The sequence below is a fragment of the Sarcophilus harrisii genome, chromosome 1, assembly GCF_902635505.1.
Source record: "Sarcophilus harrisii chromosome 1, mSarHar1.11, whole genome shotgun sequence".
NCBI lineage: Eukaryota > Metazoa > Chordata > Mammalia > Dasyuromorphia > Dasyuridae > Sarcophilus > Sarcophilus harrisii.
In genome coordinates this window covers 532,907,581-532,929,563 of record NC_045426.1, presented here as the reverse complement: position 1 = coordinate 532,929,563, position 21,983 = coordinate 532,907,581, and the positions used below count along the sequence as shown (strand labels likewise).

The 21,983-nt window shown below is 37.9% G+C and overlaps 1 protein-coding gene across 4 annotated transcripts in view; it reads right to left on the bottom strand.

Annotated features, from left to right (window-relative positions):
- Positions 1 to 19,776, bottom strand: part of NFATC1 (nuclear factor of activated T cells 1) — a 202,044-nt gene extending 182,268 nt beyond the window's left edge. For 3 of the 4 annotated variants that reach the window (XM_003760114.4, XM_012541593.3, XM_031946737.1), the window contains exon 1: positions 19,524 to 19,776. In XM_003760114.4, coding sequence (XP_003760162.1) covers positions 19,524 to 19,668 — 145 coding nt within the window. In that variant the 5' untranslated portion in view covers positions 19,669 to 19,776. Of the gene's footprint in view, positions 1 to 13,386; positions 14,236 to 19,523 lie in introns of those variants that run through there. The other variant, XM_012541592.3, reaches the window with a different exon arrangement.
- Between the last annotated feature and the right edge of the window lie 2,207 nt (positions 19,777 to 21,983).

Sequence of the window (21,983 nt, the reverse complement as noted above, 5' to 3'; positions counted from 1 at the left end):
TTGGTGCCATCTTGTAAAGGACTTTAAATTCTGAACAGAGGGATTTTGTATTATATCCAGAAGCAAAACTATAAGCTACCCTATTGAGTGAGGATATCAATTCTTAGCAATATACTTTAATCTGTCTGGTTTAAGTAAAATGTGGAGTGATGGTAGTAAACCATTAGTGTGTTTAGCAGCTGGAGGGGTAAAAGTGATTTTTTGTGTCATATGGGGCAGGAAATAAAGTAAAGAATCTAGAATTGAAAGATACATTTTCGATCAACAAGCACAGAACTTAGCTGCTTGGCTGGGCTACTGAGCCTAAACCATTCAAAGTTTCAGGATTTTAGGGAGGGGAATTAGTATGACAGATCACAAAAGAGTGATACAGTGTTCCTGCCTTGAAGAACACATCAGCTGTTATCTATGAACACAGGGACATGTGGTGAAATAAAGTAAGGGAAAAGAAGAATGAAAAAAGCAAAGATTCCTTCCACCATATAGAGTGTATAGCTCAATCTACCCACCACCCTTCCTTCCCCATCCAAGCCACTCCAGCTTCCATCTTCACCCAACTACAGACTAATGATCTGTGCACCCATCCATTATCAGGCTAACAGGTGATTAGATTAATAGTAAAAAAGGTAAGAGTAGACATACCAGGGGAATGCAGAAGGCAGTTTTAGTAGACTTTGAGAGCTGAAAAAAATTCTGGTACTAAAAGCACCTTAGCAAAATTCTAAATCACTAAGAAGACCAAGAAAATGCCTTTGTGAAAAAATACACACAGCCTTAGGTTTTTCTAAGTTAAACAAATTACAAAATAAAAGGCTTTAAAGCCTAAACTTAATTATAAACACTCTACCAAATTGCCCTTTGTGGGCTATGTGATGATAAAGTCATTATTCTCTTTCCTGGAACAATAACAATAAACAAGTTAGAGTTCCCCAACTTCCCCACTGAGTCTGAGCCTTTCCAATGTAGAATGTTTGTTTGCTTCCCTCCCAAGGGATAAACACCCAAGGCAATGACCTTCCCTAGTCTAGCATGCTGAGATCCAGAAGAGCTTTGTTAATTATGATGTCTGTTGTTCCCAACTAACTCAATCCTCCATGGTACTGATTGTCTAGGCAGTGACCCCTCTGCACTTCCTCAAGTTACCATATCTGTTTCCTTTTATTCTGCCTTATAGCTTCTATCCAATTTTGTTTTATTAGCCACCCAAATTCAAATTTTAACTATTTAGCTATGATATTTACACAGAATGAAAACATTTTCAGAAACATTTTTAGCAACTCTGGGATGTTCAAGCTGATTTATATCATGTCAGGCACAAATGTTCTCAACACCTATTAAAGTCACTTTCTACTAGATGCCTTAGGAAACTGGCTATTTGCCAAGAAGAGTTCATTAAATTACATTGTAGATTGCTACAAAAGAAATGGAACTATTTTAAGCAAACACCAAGTAGAGAGGAAAAAAAGTTGCTTCACTATAACTGACTAAAATAATTTTTAATTAACATGACTCAAATACCAAATAATATAAAGATATAATGTGTATCTTCTTTTTCTAATAGTACACTAATTTTCAAAATATTACCCCTACATGACACAGTTCCTGAATATATCCAGTTACTTGAAATATTTTTGTTTCATCCTTTGTAACATTTTTTTCCAACAAATTCGAAAGTTAAATTCTAAGTAACTATAAAAAGTATATAGATCAATTTCTTTCCTTTAAGGAAAAAAATTTTTTTAACAAACATCATTACAGTAACCCAGTCTACACTTCCAGACACCTGATTAGAACATATGCATAACAAACAGAACCTAAGAAAATGAAATGGAAAATGTAGTAAAATGGAATATGCATAGAGTTTTGTAATGTCTATTTGTCTCAAATCATCACAGCATGACTAATGTGCAACATTAATCTCATATTCTTTTGATACTATACAAAGTCCAGTATTAAAAGTCATATTTACTACCTCCTAACACTATATCACAAATATAAAATGCACTATATCAATGGTCTTTCCTTAATTCTCATACAGAGCACCATTGAGTGTTTTTTATTATTTTGAGGAACTTACCCATTAGGATTTGCACTCTGCTAAACAGCAGCATGCACGCTAGAAATAGACTTGGGAAAAGTCTGATGGCCAAATTCTACCCTCAGAATTACATGTACATGCCTCTCTCCCTGACAGAGCAATGAAGGTAGGAGGCACAGCCAAAAGAAGGAATATGGCCTTTGACAAACTGAAAATAAAACTGAAGAACTATATGAGATAGGCCAAAAATGGTGCCGTTGAAAAACTGGCTGGTGAATATGTACATGGAAATTTGTAAGATGCATTGCATAGGGGACTTTTGCATGTCAACCAAATTGATATGATAGACAGCAACAGCCCTAGAGGTGGTTTTGAAGAGATAGCACAATAATCTGCCAACAAAAAAGGATTTGCAGAGACAGATATAATGGTCCCATTGAAGCAATAAATAAATAATGTTTGATAAGTTCTAAATATCTTTGACAAATAATTACTTAAAGGGACAAATTAGAGCTAAAGACTTTTAGAAATTCATAATATAGCCTGGTAGCTGGCATTAAGTACAAGCAATGCTTACCAGGGTCTCTCAAACAAAAATATATTTTATGTACTTTTTCCTCTTGTTGTCTTTTTAGTATTTTGTTTTCATGGAAATTTTTAAATGTGTTTATTAGTTATAGCATCTGAAAATTAAAAGTAAGTTCAAAAGAATAAAATAATTATTATAATTAATGAAAGATAATTAGAGTTTTTTTATTCTCACCCCCCCAAAAAAAAGGTATTTTAATTTTGTTTTGAAGATATCCTTTGAAGAGTACTTATTTTTCACTTAATATTCTTCTTAGTACTTATTCACTATATTTTACTGTCTTTTCTTTAGTAAACAGTAAGGACTAGAACCCTATGGGCAAGAATGTCACCCAAAAATTCGATTCCTCATTGAGAATTTGCCACTTATTCTTTCATTTAACCAATCCAGTATGATTCTTTTACTTGTTGAGGAGGGGGAGCATCATTAATATATGATCTCAGAAATCAACAATAATCTTTTGGTGCAAGATATTTTCTTTCCACACACAAAATATCAAGAAGCCATAAGCAATGATTTGTTTTTCAGATTTTAGAAAATGTCATTGCTCTAGGTAGAGAGATTCCATACCACCACCCAGAACTCCTGAGAGTTTCCTATCAAGTTGCCAGGGTGACAATACTGTGGCAACATTCAGTAAGGCTGAAATAACTTGGAGAACAAGGGCATGCAGCCATGATGCTACTACCACACCCCTTAAACAGCTGATGGGAAAATCAGCTATTGAATTACAGTTGAAGGGGAGCAGGATTTCCCTGCTCTTAAGTGGAAAGGGAAGCCCATTCCCTCCCCTCCTGCAGAAAAGAGGATCTGAAAACCAGCATCAGCTGCACATCAGCTGTTTAATGAGTAGAAAGGAGATGATGTGTGGATAGAACCGAGGCACCAATCCTGGCTGACACCAATGTTGGTGGTGGAATTCATTCATTCAGTTATTCATTCTAACAGTCAACAAATAGCACTTGAGTTCTTTTTTGATAGTCCTGGACTAGTCATTATATGGGATACAAAACATATGATACACTGAATTTGAGAGTCACAAGTGCTGAGTTCAACATTTCTACTCTGTCACTTATATGTGACCTTCTTAGCTTCTATTTCCTATCTATAAAATGACAAGTTTAGACTAATTGCCAAAGTCCTTTTGAGCTCTGTGAGTTTATGATTTGTCTTCAAGGCTCTTATAAACTAAAAAGGACACATTATATCTCATAGAAGTAACAATGAGAGGCAGTTAGGTCATATAGTAGATTTTTGAGAGGCCTGAAGTCAAAAAGACTCATCTTCCTGAATTCAAATCTGGCCTCAGACACTTACTAGCTGTGTTACCCAGAGCAGGTCACTAAACTCTGATTGCCTCAGTTTCCTCATCTGTAAAATGGTCTGGAGAAGGAAATAGCAAACCACTCCAGTATCTCTGTCAATAAAACACCAAATGATTTAAGGAAGAGTCAGACACAACCAAAGAATAATAGTAAAAGGCAATATGTAATTAAATTCTGAATGAGTACAGAAAAATAATAATAACACAGTTCAGTGATTTTGGGAAGCAAGAAATGATTATACTGTTTTGCAGTCCTCAACCTGGATGATATAAATATATTGAATATATATATCTTTATATATATATATATATCCTTACTCTCTAGTTTTGTTTTTTTTTTTTTAATGAAGGTATCATTTTGTGCTTCATTATTAGTGACTATTAATGGTCTATCTTTGATTCATTTGTCTCTGCTTTGGAAGAATTGGGCTAATAGGAAGAAAGCAACAGCTATACTTTTCAGTCCATACGGGCCAGCTAAGCTACTCTTTTCTAGGTCCAATTTTTGGTAGTTGATTTAACTTACTAAGTTCAGCACTGTCTTGGTCTCTTAACTCAACTTAGGACACCATGAGCTGCAAAATTTAATAAAATAATCAAGAAGGAAAAGAGAATCTATCAAATTCCCTAGCAACTTCACTAACCTAACAAAATAAGGAAACAAAAGTTAGTTCAGAGTCTTCTGCGAAAAATTTGAGTGTAGTTCCCTATTCTGAGATAACCTACATGCTATCTTCTTTACATATGTAAGGCCTACCCAGGTGCCAAGGCTTGGCTCAAATCATATATATGGTTCTAGGAAGCTGAGATGATCTTCTATAGTCTTAATTGGGCCATCAATGGTTATTCAAACTGTTTCTCATTCATTGGATATAATATTCCTTTTTTTTTTTCATTTCAGCAGACAGCATGATTTAATGGAAGTCAGTCAAATCAGCAAGTATTTATTAAACACTTATACTGTGTGCCAGGCACTGTACTAAGTGCTGGAAAGGCCCCTCATTCTGGCATCAGGATATATCTCAGTTTGGATCCAAATGACATACACTAGCAAGAGCTTAAACAAGCCACTTAATGAGACTCCATTTCTTCACCATGAAGTTGGAACAGTGACCCTTACAACATCAGCACACAAGTATGTTATGAATAAAGTATTTTGTTAACCTCAAAGTGCTATATAAAAGTGAATTATTATTAAAACAAAGGACCTGGGAAATCATCTAAGTCTCACTGTACCGCAACTTTATATGTGAGGAAACAAAGGAATTTTTCACTTATTTGTCAATTGTTCTTTTTCACAAATGTGCCCTTTCTCCCCAAAGAGGCAATAAATCTCTTGAAGACAGGAGTTGTATTTGTAGGGCCTCCCACAGTACCCTTTCACAATAAGTGTTCAAGCACTTAAGACTGGAGCAACTTCTAAGATAATAATAGTATTATTGATATTAATTAAGATGTTAATAATAGTAGCTAGAACTTATATAGTTCGAAAAAGCACTTTACAAATATTATTTCATTTGAACCTCACAATTCTTTGAAGTTCTTAATCTCTCTATTTTTGCAGATGATAAAATGGAGTCTGAGATAGTTTAAATGACTGACCCAGAGTTACAAAGCTCACTAGTATCTGAGAATAGATTTGAATTTAAATCTTCCTGACTCCAGATTCAATGCTTTATTCACTGTGCCACCTAGTTGTTATTGTTATTTATACTCAGCATAATAACAGTATTATAAACATATAAGGTTAAGTTATTTAATATTTAAATAAACATTATATTATATAAAATAGTCCTTTTCTGTTGCCTCAGCACAACCTAAAGAGTTAGATTTCTTAATGTTCACTACTGCAAGGTTGCTTTTTCAACTCAATTATCTAAAAGCCTGGTAGTTTTGCATAGAAACTTTATTAAATGACCCATCTTGAATTTTTCCCATTCTCTCCATTCACAGGAATACCAGTCTAATTCCAAGCCCTTAACACCCCTCCCAAGAACCAATCTGATAACCTAATTGGCTTATCCCCTGTTCATCTTGCCTCTCCAGTCCATCCTTCACATAGCAGTCAAATGATTTTCTTAAGGAAAAAGCGTAATCATGTCACTCCCCTGCCAAATGGTTCCTCAATTCCTCTAGGAACTCCTTTGTTTGGCATTTAAAGCCCTTTTACTGAAATCTTACCTATCTTTCTAGACTGATTTCACATTACTTAAACTCATGCAATCTGTGTTCCCACAAATCTCACCTCTGTATCTTTGCATGGAATTCTATTCATCTCCACTTCTTATAAACTCATCTCTTCCTTCATGCCTCAGCACAGTCACTACCATTTAAATCAAGCTTTTTCTGCTCATTTCACCACAAAAGTTATTTTGCTTTTCCTACATACACACACACACACACACACACACACACACACACATATATATATATATATATATATATATATATATATACACATTGAATTTAATTAGCTGTACACATGTTTTATTTCAAATGTCAAACATTCAGCCTGCAGCATGCATTGGGCTTACAATTCTACCAAGTGCTGCTCAAATTAGATTAAAATGTGATTGAGAAATATTAAACAAAAAAATACAATAGAACATATAAAATGTTAATATGTGGTTTTCTAAGCCAATATGAGACTTGGAAGACTTCTTATGTAAATGTTCTATTTCTATTTCTATTTGAATTTGATGTCACTTTTCCATATCACTTTCACCAACCCAGTAGAACACAAGTACTTGGGATTAGGGGTGGGGGTGGAAAATGACATCTCTTGGATATTTTGTTAGTAATTAGGCTATAACATATCCATGAGTTACATTTTAGTTTTAGAAGGGATTGGGTTAAAAAATATTTATTGTGTAAGGAAATGGAGCAGAGGAATATTGGGAAATAAGGGTAATTGTGGTTGTGTTGGAGACAAGCCCAATGGTTGACTATTAGTGTCTAACATTAAAAGTAACAGTCATCACTTCCTAGTACTATAGTATTTGATGCTAAATCTAAAAAATGGTGGCAAGAAATACTGACCTTTCTTCAACTCTCAGACAGATAATCATTGAGTGCCTTGTCTTATCTTGAAGAAATTATTCATTAGGATATCCAATGTGTTAAACTTTTATAATACACTGTTAGAAATAAAACTGAGAAAAGTCTAATAGCCTAATTCTGCTTTCAAAATTGCAGGGGCATTTTGCCCCTTAACTAGCTTCCCACAGGATTATGAAAGTAATGGATACTGCTACAGGAATAATGTGGTCTTTGACAAAGTAAAAAATAAAATTGAAGTGAAGAACTCTATAAGATAGGTCAAAAAATTGTCATTAAAATACATTCTATTGACTGGCTTCTCAAGGAGGGCAGGACAAGATTTATTTTCCCACCCTCCCATTGATTGATCACACTCTGCCAGCATTAGGCAATAGTTGTTTAGGATCAGGCTATACCCCTAGGAACACTGAGCCCCACCATGGAGACCACCATTCTACAGCCGTTATCTAGTCATCTTGTCATTCTTTACCACACACTATAGCTTATCTATATCTTTCCTAACATGTGGTGCCCAGAACTGAATACATAATAATATGTCATAAAGCATTTGATCAAGACAGCATATAGTAGAACATTTGGCACCCTTGTTTGGATCTCTATTAAAGAAGCTTAGGATATAAATATAATGCAATAGAAAAAAATGCTGAATTTGGAGTAATAGTAATAATTGTATTACAATAACAATCCTTCCAGATTTGTAAAGCATTTACATCTCCTTTGGTCCTCAGAACAACCCAGCAAGATAGGTACTATTATTTTCTCCATTTTACAAATGACAAAACTGAGGACAAAAAAGTTAAATGACTTGCTCAGCATCACACAACTAGTAAATTTTCAAGGAATGACTTGAAATCAGAGCTTCTTGATTCTTAAGCCCAGTGTTTTATCCACAGAATCACCTAGCATAAGTTAAAAGCCTGGCTCCTCTGTTTATTATCAGGTAGCCTCAGTCAATGAATTGATTGTCTCTGGGCCACTGTTCCCTTCCCTACAAAATGAAGGGTCTAGAATAAATAAACTGTAAGATCCCTTTCATCAATAATTCTATTATCCTAATGGTTGTATTAAGCTTACAATCTGTAAAACTTCCTAAGCTTTTTCACTTCTGGCAACTCAATACTTGTGAAGCTGATTTTTTTTAAAATTCAAGAATCACAATTTACATTTGTACCTATTAAATTTCATCTCATTTGGCACAGGTTTCTTTGAGACCTTTTTTCTTGATGTGACTCTGTCATACTCATTCTTGTGACATCAAATCCTGCCTTACACATTCACATGCATTACATTAAGCAAGTCATATAACAGCTGTCTCCCTCAGTTTCTTCATCTGTGAAACAAATTCCTCTAAAATTCCTTCAATTCTTAATTTATAATCCTATGATCTCTCCAAGCCTAAAGTCATTTGCAGATTTGAAAAGCATGTCACTGTACTTTTGCCCAAGATAATAATAAAAATGTTGATCATAGTGGATACAAGAATAGTTCCCAGAAGATAAATCTCATTAAAGACCAAATTTACAGTGACATGGAATCCAAGTACAAAGAATCTAATCTTGATTCTACCTATAATTTAAACTTTTTGTTAATTGACTCCCTATGTGTAATATATGGGAGACTAGATGATTTCTAATTCTTTCCAAGAAAAGTGCTTTATTTTTCTAGGTTAACTAGGTTAATGGAAAGGATTAAGTAGAGAAAAGGATGTTCAAATTAAACCATTTTTTCTCATTAAGTCATCTTGATAGAAAGAACTATTTAATTTATAGATTAAAAAAGATGTCCAACCAAAGGAACATACTAGTATATAATAAAAACATATTTCTATTACAAGTATATTTATAAAACACTTTAAGCACAGTATCTGATTTTTTTTGATTTGACCAATCAATAAACAAGCATTTATTAATCTCTTTCTAAATACTAGGCACCAACTTTAGTGCAAGAAATATAAAGATAGAAGACAAAGAGTCTCTGACATCAAGGAGCTTCTGCTCTAAGAGGGAGGGAGGCACATGTACATATATAATTTGAGAAGTGAGAAGGTGGTTAGCTGGGGGAATATTAGGAAAAGCTTCAGGTGAAAAGTTTGATCTGAGTCTAAAAAGAACCATAGGATCCCAAGAAAGAGAGGTGAGGAAGGAAGGTATTCCAAGAATGTGAAACAGCATTACCATAGTAGAAAAAATGCACAAAAATGGACACTGTATGCACAGAATGACAATGTCAATATTACTGAACCATAAAGTTCATAGGATGGAATAATGCCTAAGAAAACTAGAAATGGAATAATACATAAGACTAGTCCAGGTTCTGAAAGGCTTTAATTGCTGAATGGAGGGTATGATAAGAAAATGGGGATGAGGGGTACTAGAATTTATTGGGGAAGAAGGAGACAAAGGGGAGGAGTAAAGGGTAAAGGGAACAGGGTCAGATCTCAGCTTTAGAAATATTGCTTTGGTGTCTATGCAGAGGAATAGATTGAAATAAAGAGAAGATTGAGGTAATAAAGAAATAGCACACTATTGCAAAATAGTACAAATAATAATGGATAGGTGAGCAAGAAAAGTTGTAAAAATAGAAAACTACAAGATGTGGCAACCAAGTATGCAAAACTGAGGGAGAGTGAAGATGATACGAAGTTTTTAAACCTAGATGACCAGAAGAATCATAATTCCCTCAAATAAGGAAGTTTGGGGAAAGAATGAGTTTAAGAGGGAAGATAATGAATTTTATACTGGAAAGATAAGGAGATATGGACGGGACATTAAACTTAGAATGTCTAGTAGGGCAATTCATGATAGGACCCTGAGAGTTAGCTGCTATTATTAGCCCATTTTACAAATGAACAGGAAGGCTCACTGGATTTGGAATCTGAGGGCCTACACCCCAATTTCATTCTCAGCTATTTATATCCTGTCTGATGTTGAGAGAATCACATCAACTTTCTGGAGGCCAAGTGAAGGGATAGACTAGGATGGTCTTTGAGATGACCTCAAATGCTAAGTCCTATGATCTAGTGAACTTTGTGGTGGTGGCTGAAGTCTTTGGCCATGAGAGGTGATAAGGGTTAACTTTAGAAATCTAGAGGTATTAGTAATTGAGGAGAAACTATAACAGCATCAAAATCGGTACAACTTAGTTCTGATCCCTGTTAAGTTATGGAACCTTGGAAACACACATATATAATTACCCAACAGAGGTGATCACTCTTATTTAGTATTATTAAAGTTCTGAGGAAAATCATAGCATGTATGTATATGTATATGTTCACACATGCATGCAGCATCAGGCTACATTTATGTATATTTTTAAACAATTAATGAGAATACTACTTGTTTATGGATAAATACATTCTTCAGGTTTATCCATAGGACCAAGAAATCAACAAACCAATTTAATTCAAATTAATTAGTCAATTGTAAAACCAATATAAAAGATTTTTTACTTAATTGACTGAGTAAATTATAGATAAATAAATTAGTTGTTTTAAGAGAGTAAAAAAAAAATTGCAGGAAAAATGAGATTGATTAACCATAATATGGTTAGGAAAACAACATATGTGAAAAAAGATTGTCATTTTAAAAAAAAAGATTCTGTTTTCAAGCGCAGACAATAAAGAGTACGAATGCACAGACATTTTTCACCAAATGAAAAAAGTTAAAGATGGAACAAAAGTTGGGATATTTGAATAGCTTTCAAAGATATTTGTTAATGAACTGAAAAATGGATTTTATGGTGAAGTGGAAAAAATTACTAATGCAACACATTTATTCAAAGATTAAGAGGATGAAAAGGAACCCTGAAGGAATTTACAAAATCAGGCAAAAGAGGGATGTTAGGAGAACCTAAATTCAAACCGAATAAATGAAAACTACTTCCCAACAATAATTCATTGGACTCTCAAGAATGGTCTAAGAGCCTCCAAATATCCCTTTGGGATATCCCTTCTATCTCCTCCAACACCATTCTCCCTCCTACTGATCTAATAGGTCTGGAGATCTGGGAGCAGGAAGGAAGATGAAAAGGAAACTAATCAGTGTGGGAGTACAGTGATGGAGTTGATAATGAGGATCAAAAAAAGTCTCACTAGAGACAACAACAACAACAACAACAAAAGAGCAAGATTTTAGACTTAAGAAAGGGGTAGAAGATGACATGGAAAATATTATACATCCTTTATATTAAATTGAAGGTCTCTGCTTGCCAAGAATACGGCATTTAGTTTTCGTCACCTCATTTCAAAAACTACAAGCGGAGAGAATCTCTTTAAAAAGCCAACAGAGGGGAGCAGATGAAGGAAAAAAGTTTAGGGTTACTGCTTGTAGTTTGGAAAGAGAGCTAAGAAAAGGCTTAGGTAGAAAAAGAGAAAACTGAATCACACTCTAATAAGATTCTACTTTTTAAATTTAGAATAACATAGGAATACTTAAGAGACTATGAATTTCTAAGTCAAGTATTGATCTACCTTATTAATTGGCCTATCTCACAAAATCAGAGATAGCATCTCACAGAATCTCTGCTCTGGAAAATTATATTTTGGGTGCCATTCTTCATTTTGTTTGATTTAAAGAGGTGGGGCAATAAAATATATCCTCAATAGAATCAATAGGGAAGTATGAGTTTCTGTAACTTAATTTACAACATTAAATTTTGTTGGCACACTTTGGAAGTGATTAAAGATGAGTGACAAGAAGGCTGTGATGGTCTCTATAATTACTATATAGTTTGGATATAACTATGGAAGTTTTATTATTATTATTCTGTTCACTGTCAGTTCAAGAGCTAAGGAGAAATGTGTGGAAAAGCCTTTCCCAATGTAAAGTACTGTCCAAGTGACCCAGTGCATTCTGGGTCTTTTATGCCTTCCTCAATTCCCTCTGTCAGAGGCCATTGACCATCTGTTTCAGTGTGGTAATCTTCTTGTCTCTGTGGATGATTTGTACATGTCTTTTTGAGTAAATAAAATAAAAACCAGTCTAACATTTTTTGGGGGAAATAATTTTAAAAACATTATATACTGATTCTCTTGACACAATACAGAGGTAACTGTTTCAAGACAAATCCTTAGTGAGGGCATAAATGCCAACTGATTTGTTTATTTGTCGGGGCTCACATTTTATATGGCCAACAAGATTTTTAAAACACCGTAAGTGTAAGTGTTCAAAGACAACAGAGAGCAAAGCAAAAATTTCCCATCCCAAACCCTAATTGGTCATTAAACTGCATTTATTGTCCATCATTCTGGTAGGCAGTCTCTTTGGTTCAAGAATCTGGGACGTCCACTTTTTCCCAGGCCTTCAAGCCCCAAGAGACTGGGATTTTGTTGAGACTGTCTCCTCACATCAACAGTGACCCAGAGGGGGGTAGAGGGGGAAATTGGCAAAAGGCAGGGCCAGAAAGAAAACTGAGCCCTTTGATGAAGGAGATAAGAATTGAGACAGGCTCCCCTGCAGCCAGGAATGGCAGGGGCGGATCCTGGAGGAGCCCCATCCGCAAGCGTAACCTTTCCCCCTCCCCCATTAAGTACCAGGAACTTCTCTTTTCCATGCCATCCCACTTCCAAAGCCCAGAGAAGTACAGACCCTAGGAACAGGTTTCCATGCCTGGACAAGTGGGAAAAAAGATAGAGAAGATCTCGAGTAAAAAGAAAACCACTGGTCCCATCACTTGGCACGCGACGTCTCCAGCAGAAGTAGCTGCCGCCAGCTGAGCCGCACGCACGAGTCTCAGCTCCTCAAAAGTCAGAGCTTTAAAGAGCTCTTGCTTCTATCCTGGGGCGCTTTGCTAGCCAACTCGCTCCCACTTGCTGCACGTCATACCCTCCCTCTCCCCCAGCAGCTCTTGTCACCTGACGGCGATTTAATTGGAGAGAGGGGAGAAGGTGGAGGTACACTCAAAAAGGGACTGCTTTGCGCCTGGTGCCTTAAACCAGGAAATGCAAACTGTCTCACACATCCCCCCTTCCCCCCCACCTATCTGTAGTGACCCTCCAGAGTCTCTCCTAAGTCTGAATGGAACACCTCTCCCCAAACACACACACACACACACACACACACACACACACACACACACACACACGTCTCTGCTTCAGTCTAGAAGCTGGGCCATGGCTGAGTCTAAAGCCAGACCAGGCCAGGCCAGACCTGGAAAGACCCAATCGCCACCTCACACTCCCCCCTCCCATCCCTTCACTTCCCCAGGCGCCCCCTGCCAGCTAGCGTGCCCTGCTCTCCAGAAAAACCAGTCCCCTAAACCCTCAAAAGGAGTGCACCAAAATTCAGGGGAAATGGGACGGGGCATCAAGAGATTGAGGCAGGGGAGGAGTCGGGGAAGTGGGTGAGAGATGACAGATGAGAGCCGCGCTTCACCCACCTTTGCCTGCCTCGGAGGTGCCCTCGTCGGCCTGGTTAAACTCGAAAAGGAAATCAAAGTCAAACTCCTGGTCTTCTTCCAGACCGGTCATGTCTGAATCTCTGGGGGAGAGAGACACCGCCTCCCTTTCTCTCTCCCGCCTTCCCCCCAACTCTCTTTTCCTAAAGTTTGTGGTGCTGTTGGAGGTTGTTTAAGGCAGGAGGGAAAAAAGGGGTCTTGATATCCTCCTGTCCTCCTCTCGGATGGAATCACCCGAGGACCCCGACTAGCCAAGTGCAGACGCCTCCTGGAAGACCACGAGAGCAAAGGGGAAGAAGGTGGAGTTGGAGCAGAGGAAGAGGAATGGGAGCAACTTTCTTCTGGCCCCCGATTCGGAGCCTGTCTGCCTCTCCCTTTCTAAACCTCCGGCTGCTTCTCAGTGCCTGGGACACCTGTTGATCCACTTCTGGAAGACAGGGAGAGGGAGAGGAAGCTTTCGACTCTGCTCCGCAGTCCCTAACAAGAAGGGTCGCTGGCCCAGGCAGGGTCAGGCTGGAGCAGTGAAGTTCCCCTCCCGGCCAGTCTCACCCTCTCTGCTCCCTGCTCAGTCCTCTCTCTCTCAGGCTTTCCCACCCCCGCCTGTTCTTAGCAAAGTGGGTGTAATTCAATAGCTCGGGGCTGAAGGACCAGGTAGAGAGCTAGCTGAGCTCCGCTCCGCGGCTGCTACTGCCTCTGCTGCAGGCGTCCTCTTGGGCTGTAATGTGACTCTCACCCTGTACCGCTGTATCTCCCTCCCTTCTCTTCCCTCCCTCTTTCTCCCTCTGTTGATGTTTCCGGGTTTATATAAACAAGCTGCTCTGCCGTCCACCCGGCTTCCTTGTTTTAAAATAAACTCTCTACGTAAGTTAAAGCAAAAGCCTTTTAATTTTTTTTTCCCCTTGCTATCTTTTGACACGGCTGGCCCCCTTCCCCACAGTGAACAGTAAATAGGGTGATGAGGAGAGAAGGGTGTGTGTGTGTGTGTGTGTGTGCGTATGTGTTGGGGGGGATTCGAATAGAAGTCATGTAGTAGTTTTTGAAATTCGGAAGTTTGGAAAGACCATAAGGACAAGAGGAGATGAACACACACACACACACTTAAGCAAAACTGAAAAGGAATTGTGGGACCATATGGATACACACACACACACACACACACACACACACACGGCTTCACTCCCCAAAAGATAAACACATGCCCTGAAACTTTAAGCTACCTTTAGACCGGCTGAGACTCAAACTTCACAGTGGAATATACTTTTCATCATGCTCCCTTCATTCCCTTTTTACTTTGTCCCATTTTTCTGACTCTTTTTGTCTAAAGACACAACTGATAAAACTGGAAAATCTCTGGATTAGTACCAGCATATAACTGATTCTAATTAACTTGAAATCGCGAAGCTTGAAGGATACAGAAGAGAATCCTAGAGGAACATGAGATACATGCATATCATCAGTCATCATGACAAATAAAACAGATTACCTAAGTTTCAAGTTGCAAAACCAAAGGCTACCTTGACTAAATTATTCTAATGCAGTCCAATGCCTTCCCCAATAGTCCAAAAGCCATAATTTACCAGTGTGTGTAGACAATTATATGGAAGCAAAAAAAGTGAAAGGACGGAGTCTTGGTTGAAAGAGCTTCTGGAAGCCAATACATGTTTAAGTTACAATCTACTTTGGTAACCTTTAGTTTTGTTTTTGAAACAAATCTATGACAAAGTGCACTTCAGAATACTTAATTAGGCTGAGATGATACTGATGAGAATGATGATGAAGATAATAACTTTAACTCATCAAAGCCAGAGAGATGCAAAAATGGATTAGTTTATGCCTGTGTGAAAGTTGGTGTTCTGATCACTGAAGAATTCTGTATTGTTTATGTAAAATAAAAGATGCAAAAAGATAACATACTCCTTCTCTCTAACCTAAGACTAACCAAAAATCATTCTTTAAATCCAGGGTTTTGAAAAGTCAGTAATAATGACTTTAATTCTCCTTAGAATAAGTTTATCTATATTTCCAGCTAGCTCTGGAATCTACTACTTGCAAATACTTTCAATGGTCTGGAAGCCAGGTCTAAGCTGAACTTGTAGATCTCACAGAGTTTAAGGCTGAGTTTCAAAGGAATGCTTTTTCCAAGTAGTTATGGAAGATCCTTGCAACTCAGAATCATAAACTTAGGGAATACCATTTTCCAGGCCCCATGGCTAAAAGAATTATCAGGAAGTGCCAGGAAAATCTAGCTTTTTCCATGAGGATGGATTATGTATTTTCTCTTTTTTCTTTTCATAATTAAGTACTGTATTGCTTACAAATTGTTTATTAAGCTTTACACAAGGCTGGCACACATCTGCCCTTGGTTTTTGCTTCTGGCATTTTACTTACAGGCTGATGTTTAACTTGTGGTAACCATTGACTTGTTTTAGCATTGTTCAAATCATTCCCCTTCTTAAAAAAAAAAAAAAAAGGCAAATGACCCATTCTTTCTTTTCTGTGATAACTCCAAAGTTTGGAAAGATTTTCCCTCTGTATATGTGGGTCTTTGTGGGGTCTACACTGGCAAACAATTCTATGAATTGTTTGCATAAATCTTTGTAATTTTTTTTCTTTTTTAATGTTTTGTTTTGTTTTGTTTGCTCCCAGCTATTGTTCAGGATAGAATCAGCCAGTGTATGTAAAGGCCTTGGCACCCAATTAAAACCACCATCTGGAATAACAGGAGTATGAAAGATCATGGAGGTAAATTGATGGTGAGGAGGGTCTGAAAGACACAAAAGAAAGATCAGGGGCAGTGGCAATGGTATCATGTGCCATTCTAAAGGCTAATAAAAATGAATCTTACTTTTAACACTGGGGACTTATTGACCCTGCCATTTGGTGAGAGACACCAAAAAAAAAAAAAAAAAAACAGGATACTTCCCAGATGTTTTCCTTCAGTGATTCTCAACTGCTGATTTTCTCCAGTGATAAACTCCATTCTAGTCTGGCCTGATTTATTTTCGAATAACAATTCACAGTTAAAGAGGTATGGCGGTGAGTTTGGTGAGTTTTTATTGTTGTTTGGGATTCTTTTTAAAAAATTTTGAGTAGAGGGTTTGATTTCTTTTGAAAAAATCTATTTTCATTTTACACACACACACACACACACACACACACACACATCAGTTTCAAAAGTATCTATCATCTACCATGTCTTAGGCTGTTCCAAAGGTGATAAATTTACTTACCTCCTTCCACACCCATAGGTTACCACCTGATTTCATCACTCCCTAGCTTACAAGAAAACAAGAATGCTTATTTAACCAGTGACTAGATACACTAACTTCCAATCTAGTTTCATCTTCCTATACACTGGAAAAACAGAAAAATATGGGGCAAGCCTGGAAAAATACCCTTTCTCTATTCTTTACCAGTACCATATTCCAGTCTAGCTACCACACATGCCTCGAATCTTCCAAATGGTTCATAATGATTTGGCTGGGGTTTGATTTGCCCATTCAGCAAATATTAGTGTCTCCATTGAAATGTTTAGTTTGGCCCACATCCTCACTAAAGCTATGTGATGTTAATAGGATATAAAACTCAAGTGTTGGGATATGATAAGGCTAGGTGCAAGCCCATGCCATTTACTAATCTGGGTTAGAAAACAACTCTATTAAATTAAGTGGTAGGAGAACACAGAAAGCTTTGTTCAGTTTAGTTCTTTAGAACCTGTGGGGTGTTCTGCAGGATGGAGAAACTTCTTGAATGGGTAAAGTACCTGCAGAGCCTAAAAAATCTTGTTCTCCTTATTCCCCACACTTTGAAAATCAGCCGAAATCTCTCAGGAGCAACAGTTTTTAATGAGCTTTAGCCTAGAAGCTTCTAGACTTTTGGGAGATGCTAAAGAATTATTGAGATGCTCTGTGACCACCTGATATTTTAATCACTCTTTCTATCAGAAATGTGTATGTAATGGAATAGTCTCTGCATTTTATACTAGTGCATAATATAGTATATTTTCTTCACCCAGAATCATCAGGCGGTGCTAAACCTTAATTTACAAGGAACAATCTAATCCTTGAAGAGTTTGCCTATGTATTTACAAGATTAGATCATACTTTCTGGTTAGCATAATTTTTTAGTCCCTCTAAAATATATCAACACTCATTTATTGAAGCTAATTACTAAAGATAGTATGTGATGTTTTAGTAGAAGTATTTTTAAAATTGTTTTCTTATCTAGAAAACAGTAAAAACCTCTCCTTTTAAAAGATGACTTTTTTCCTCATGAAAGATTGTTTCCTTATTAGAGGATGGAATACTTAAAGTTTGTTTTCAATAAAGTGAAATCTAGACTGTATTATGGCTGTATAATGTCCAACATCCTTAAGAACTAAGTAGATAACACTTTCAAACAAATGTGTTCTAAGCTTCTCAAAATTTTCCTATTGACAACTCCTTTTTGAACATTTTTAGACTTTTGTAAAAAAAAAAAAAAAGGCAGGAAATGTGAGCAAACCCTAAATTATACAATTCTACAAACACTGAAAAAATATTGATCAATGATACTTATATGAAGTTAGATATGTTTATATTTACAGGGAGTCCTTTGTTTAAAATTAGGGAGTAATTGGATAATTCCAAGGGCAAAAGGCCTTTAAACTTGGCAATACTTGCAAACTGATGGACTACGCATCATGGTAATCATATTTGAAAATAATTTTAAAAATCAAAGTATTTCATTTATACTCCTAGTCACTAGAATTTAGCCCTAAGAATAAAAAAAAGTAATCACTCATTTGACAGGAAAGACTTGCTTTAAAAAAAAAAATAGTCAAAGAATGACAGTTGCGTTTAAGTAGCTTAGAAATCGATAAGTAATCACAAGTCTATACTATCCAATTAACATTTCAAAAGTACAATATAAAACATTCTTTACGAGATTGTTTTCAAATAACTTATTCTGAGGACGACTCTAGGTAGGATTTTTTTTTTTTTTTTTTTTTTGAGGGGAGAGAAGGCGGATTTGGAGTGGAACAAGTAAACTGCAGCCAAAATCTTGAGCACTAAAGTTATGAATTACAACTCAAAAATACAAATTCAGAAGAATTCCATAATTAATTTAATCTAATTAGTGGTTTTCTGATAGGAATTAAAAGTTACTTTCTAAGTGTCAAAGCCTACTCTCCGTTTCAAAATCTGGCAGGTAATTTTCCCACAATAATAAAGAGCATAAATGAACTTGGCTGACACCTTTCACACTGTTTTGCAACATTTTCTGAAATGGTTTTCTAATTTGTGTAAGAATAAAGTGATTTTAACTAGAGGGAAATAGGTTTTATTATATTTCATCATGTCACTTGAACCAGATGGGTCATTGTCCCTCATATTCAGTGACTTAACTGGACAAAACAAACTACATTCAATTTGCAAAGTGCAATTTGTTAACATTCATATGGAACACTTAGAGACAGAAAAAGGTAACAGCGTCCGTAATCTTAAGGATTCTGTTTGCTCTAAACCAAGTATTCCAAGGGTGGCCTTTCCTTTCCCAGAGAAGCGACATTGCATCCTAAAGTAAAATGCATTGTTTCGTTTTGATGGCTCTAATCCCACCAAAAGAAAAAAAAAAAAAAGACAAGCACGACTATTGCATTTTTTCCCCCTGAATTTTCTCCGTCTTAGTCCAATTTAAGCATCCAGAAGTAAAGGCCAAGTTCGTGCAGTCAGCGCAAGAGGAAGAGGAGACACCTATTGGCAAGAAGTCGCATTCAAAATCAAGGCTTCTTTGGGGAAACACCAGGGGGACACCGCTTCCCAATCACTGCAGCCAGCCAGCGCCAGCAGCTCCGTCAAAGTCCGTGCGCCTCCTTCTCCAGCCTCTGTGCGCCCCGGGTGCCCTTAGCCTTCTCAACACAATTACCTCTGTCTTCCTACCCATCACTTACCCATCCACCCTCAGCGTCCTTCCAGCCCTCAGTCTAGACCCTTGAATGCGTCTATATTCTTCCACCCCGCCCTCCAGAAGCTCCAGAATTCTGCCCGGAGCAGGCGAGAATCAGCAAAGTTATGTATATCAAATAAAGAAGGGAAGAGAGGGAGGGGAGGGGAAGAGACAGAAACCGTTCAGTTTACCTTCTTCAGCTGATTTCATAGTGGTGGCAACCGTAGTGAAAGGGCAGGAGCGGGACTGCAAATCCACCAAAGTTTCTCTCCCGCAAGCTGGAGCCGGAGGTCCAAATGGAAACTTGGAAGACACTGGAAAACTGGTGCTTGGCATCCACTCGGCAGCGGTGTGAGGAGGTGGTGGATCTCCAATCTCTCGTTCGCTCGCTCTTTTTCGCTCTCTCTCGCGCGCGCTCTCTCTCTCTCGCTCTCTTGCTCTCTCTCTGCGTTCCCTTCCCGCCCGCCCGCCCGTTCTCCCTCCCGCCGGCTCTTTCTCCCTCCTGCCGGTCGGTCCCCTTTTCCCCAATGCTTTTCTCACTCACTTTTCCTCTTTTGCCTTTACCCCGCGCTCTCCTAAGCTGTCTGCGTTTTTCCCCTTCTCTTTTCCCTCTTGTAATATAAGGAACAACTGGAATTTGTGTCTTCCAAGTGGAAACTCAAACGCTTTCCACCTACGGAAAGGGGGAAAAACCCTTAAGCTAATAGCAGCCTTCCCCAGTAAAATGTCATTGAGGTGCGTGTATGTGCGCGCCTGAGTTGTTAAGAGCACGAGCTAGCGCTGTTGCTGCTGCTGCTGTTGCTGCTGCTGCGGCAGTCCAGATTAAGAGAGAGGGAGGGGGGAGAAAGCACTTGGGAAGTTTATTCTTCTCTCTCTCTCTCTCTCTCTCTCTCTCTCTCTCTCTCTCTCTCTCTCTCTCTTTCTATCCCTCTTCTCTTTCTCTCTCTGCTCTCTTTCTTGCTCTCTCTCTGTCTTTCTCTCTCTGTCTTATTCAATAGTGTTTATTTTGCTCAGTGAGTTTGAAGAGTCTCTAAGTCTCTCTCTGACGCAGGGCAGCTCTCTCTGACTGCAGCCTTTTTAAAGCTGGAAAACACCCTCCCCGCCTCCTCTCCTCACACCCCCCTCCCCTCCCCGTGACATCACAATCCTGCCAGCTCCCCTCTTCGGCAGCAGTCTGCGAGGAGCCAGCAGGAGGCAAGAAAAGTCTTCTACAGAGAAGAAAAGTACTAGAGTCGTCGTCCTCCTCTTCCTCCTTATCCACTTCTCCCTCTCCCCACACACCCCCTCACTCTGCCTGCTCTGCCACCCTCGCCTGCCTCTTCTTCAAACTGCTTCTTGTGTCTTGCAGTTGCTTCACAAAGTCACATTTCTAATAAGCGCATAAATTAGCAAACTAATTAAAATCTTGAAAGTCTCTCTGTGTATATATGAGTTTATATAAGCAGCGCACTTATTTAATGAAAGAAGGAGGGAGGAGTGGAAGGGGAGGAGGATGGTTTTGCAGAGAGAGCCTTGCATGCTGAAGTCATTATGTAAAATAGCAGGCTTCCCCCACTGGAAATTTGGAAAAGAGCTTCAACTGGCAGGCAATAGAAAGGAAAATCCCATTCCGTTAAATTACTAACAGACTTGATGGATTTGATTTCAATCGCTGAGATTTATTGTTATTATTATTATTATTTATGATGATGTAAATATCTCAGCAATAGTTTGCCCAATTGGTTGCATTGCCCAGTAGTAGAGAATGTAGGAGGAATCTGCCCAAGTTTTCAAACTATCTCTTCTTTCCACCCACCCCCATCACTGTCTTGTGACCTAACCCTAGCCCATATAGGGCAGAGTGGTATTTTACAGGAGAAACTATGGAGATTTAAAATAAATGTGTATAGCTTGGGGGGGGGGGAGAGAAGAGAGAGGGAGGAAGACTAGACGGAGGACCAGAGACCAGAAAGAGAGCGAGAGAAAAGAGAGGGGGAAGGGAAGAGGGGAAAGAGAGAGAGAGAGAGAGAGAGAGAGAGAGAGAGAGAGATTCCATTTCCTCAAAACTTCTGCTAATTCAATTCCTTCTCACTTCTGTGCTTCTCTTACTCCAATCCTTCTCCATTTCCCCAGGCTCAGTTCAGCTGGCAAAAACGGGACCATATTTTCTTGTTGGAGTTGGATAGAAGGAATTGGAGTGTTAGGGCGGTTAAAATGTCTGGTGTATAAAAAAATCATAAATCTATTGCACGACACCCTTATGTGGTTTAAAATAAACCCAACACAAGCAAAAGTCTGTCTGCTGCTGCTGGGGAATTGGAGGCCAGTACTGATTCCTGGGGGCAGTTATTGTACTCCATAATTACTGAAAATATTCCACATCCAACCAACACTGACTAGGAAAGACGAAAAAGTGTTTTCTCCAGAGCTTTTGATATACCAAACAAGCAATAAGTTGTACACTAAAATATAGGTACAAATGTAAAGCCTTTGACACCTTGTTTTTCACCTTTTCAAAAGTAAATTCAACATTTATTAGATTAAACTATTATTCCAACAGCCAATAATTGATATTGGCTAATTGATAGCTATAGTGGCAAAAACTAGAGAAATCCGAAAATTCTTTATTTTAATAATATGCACTATATTTGATTGAAGGACTGTTAATAGTT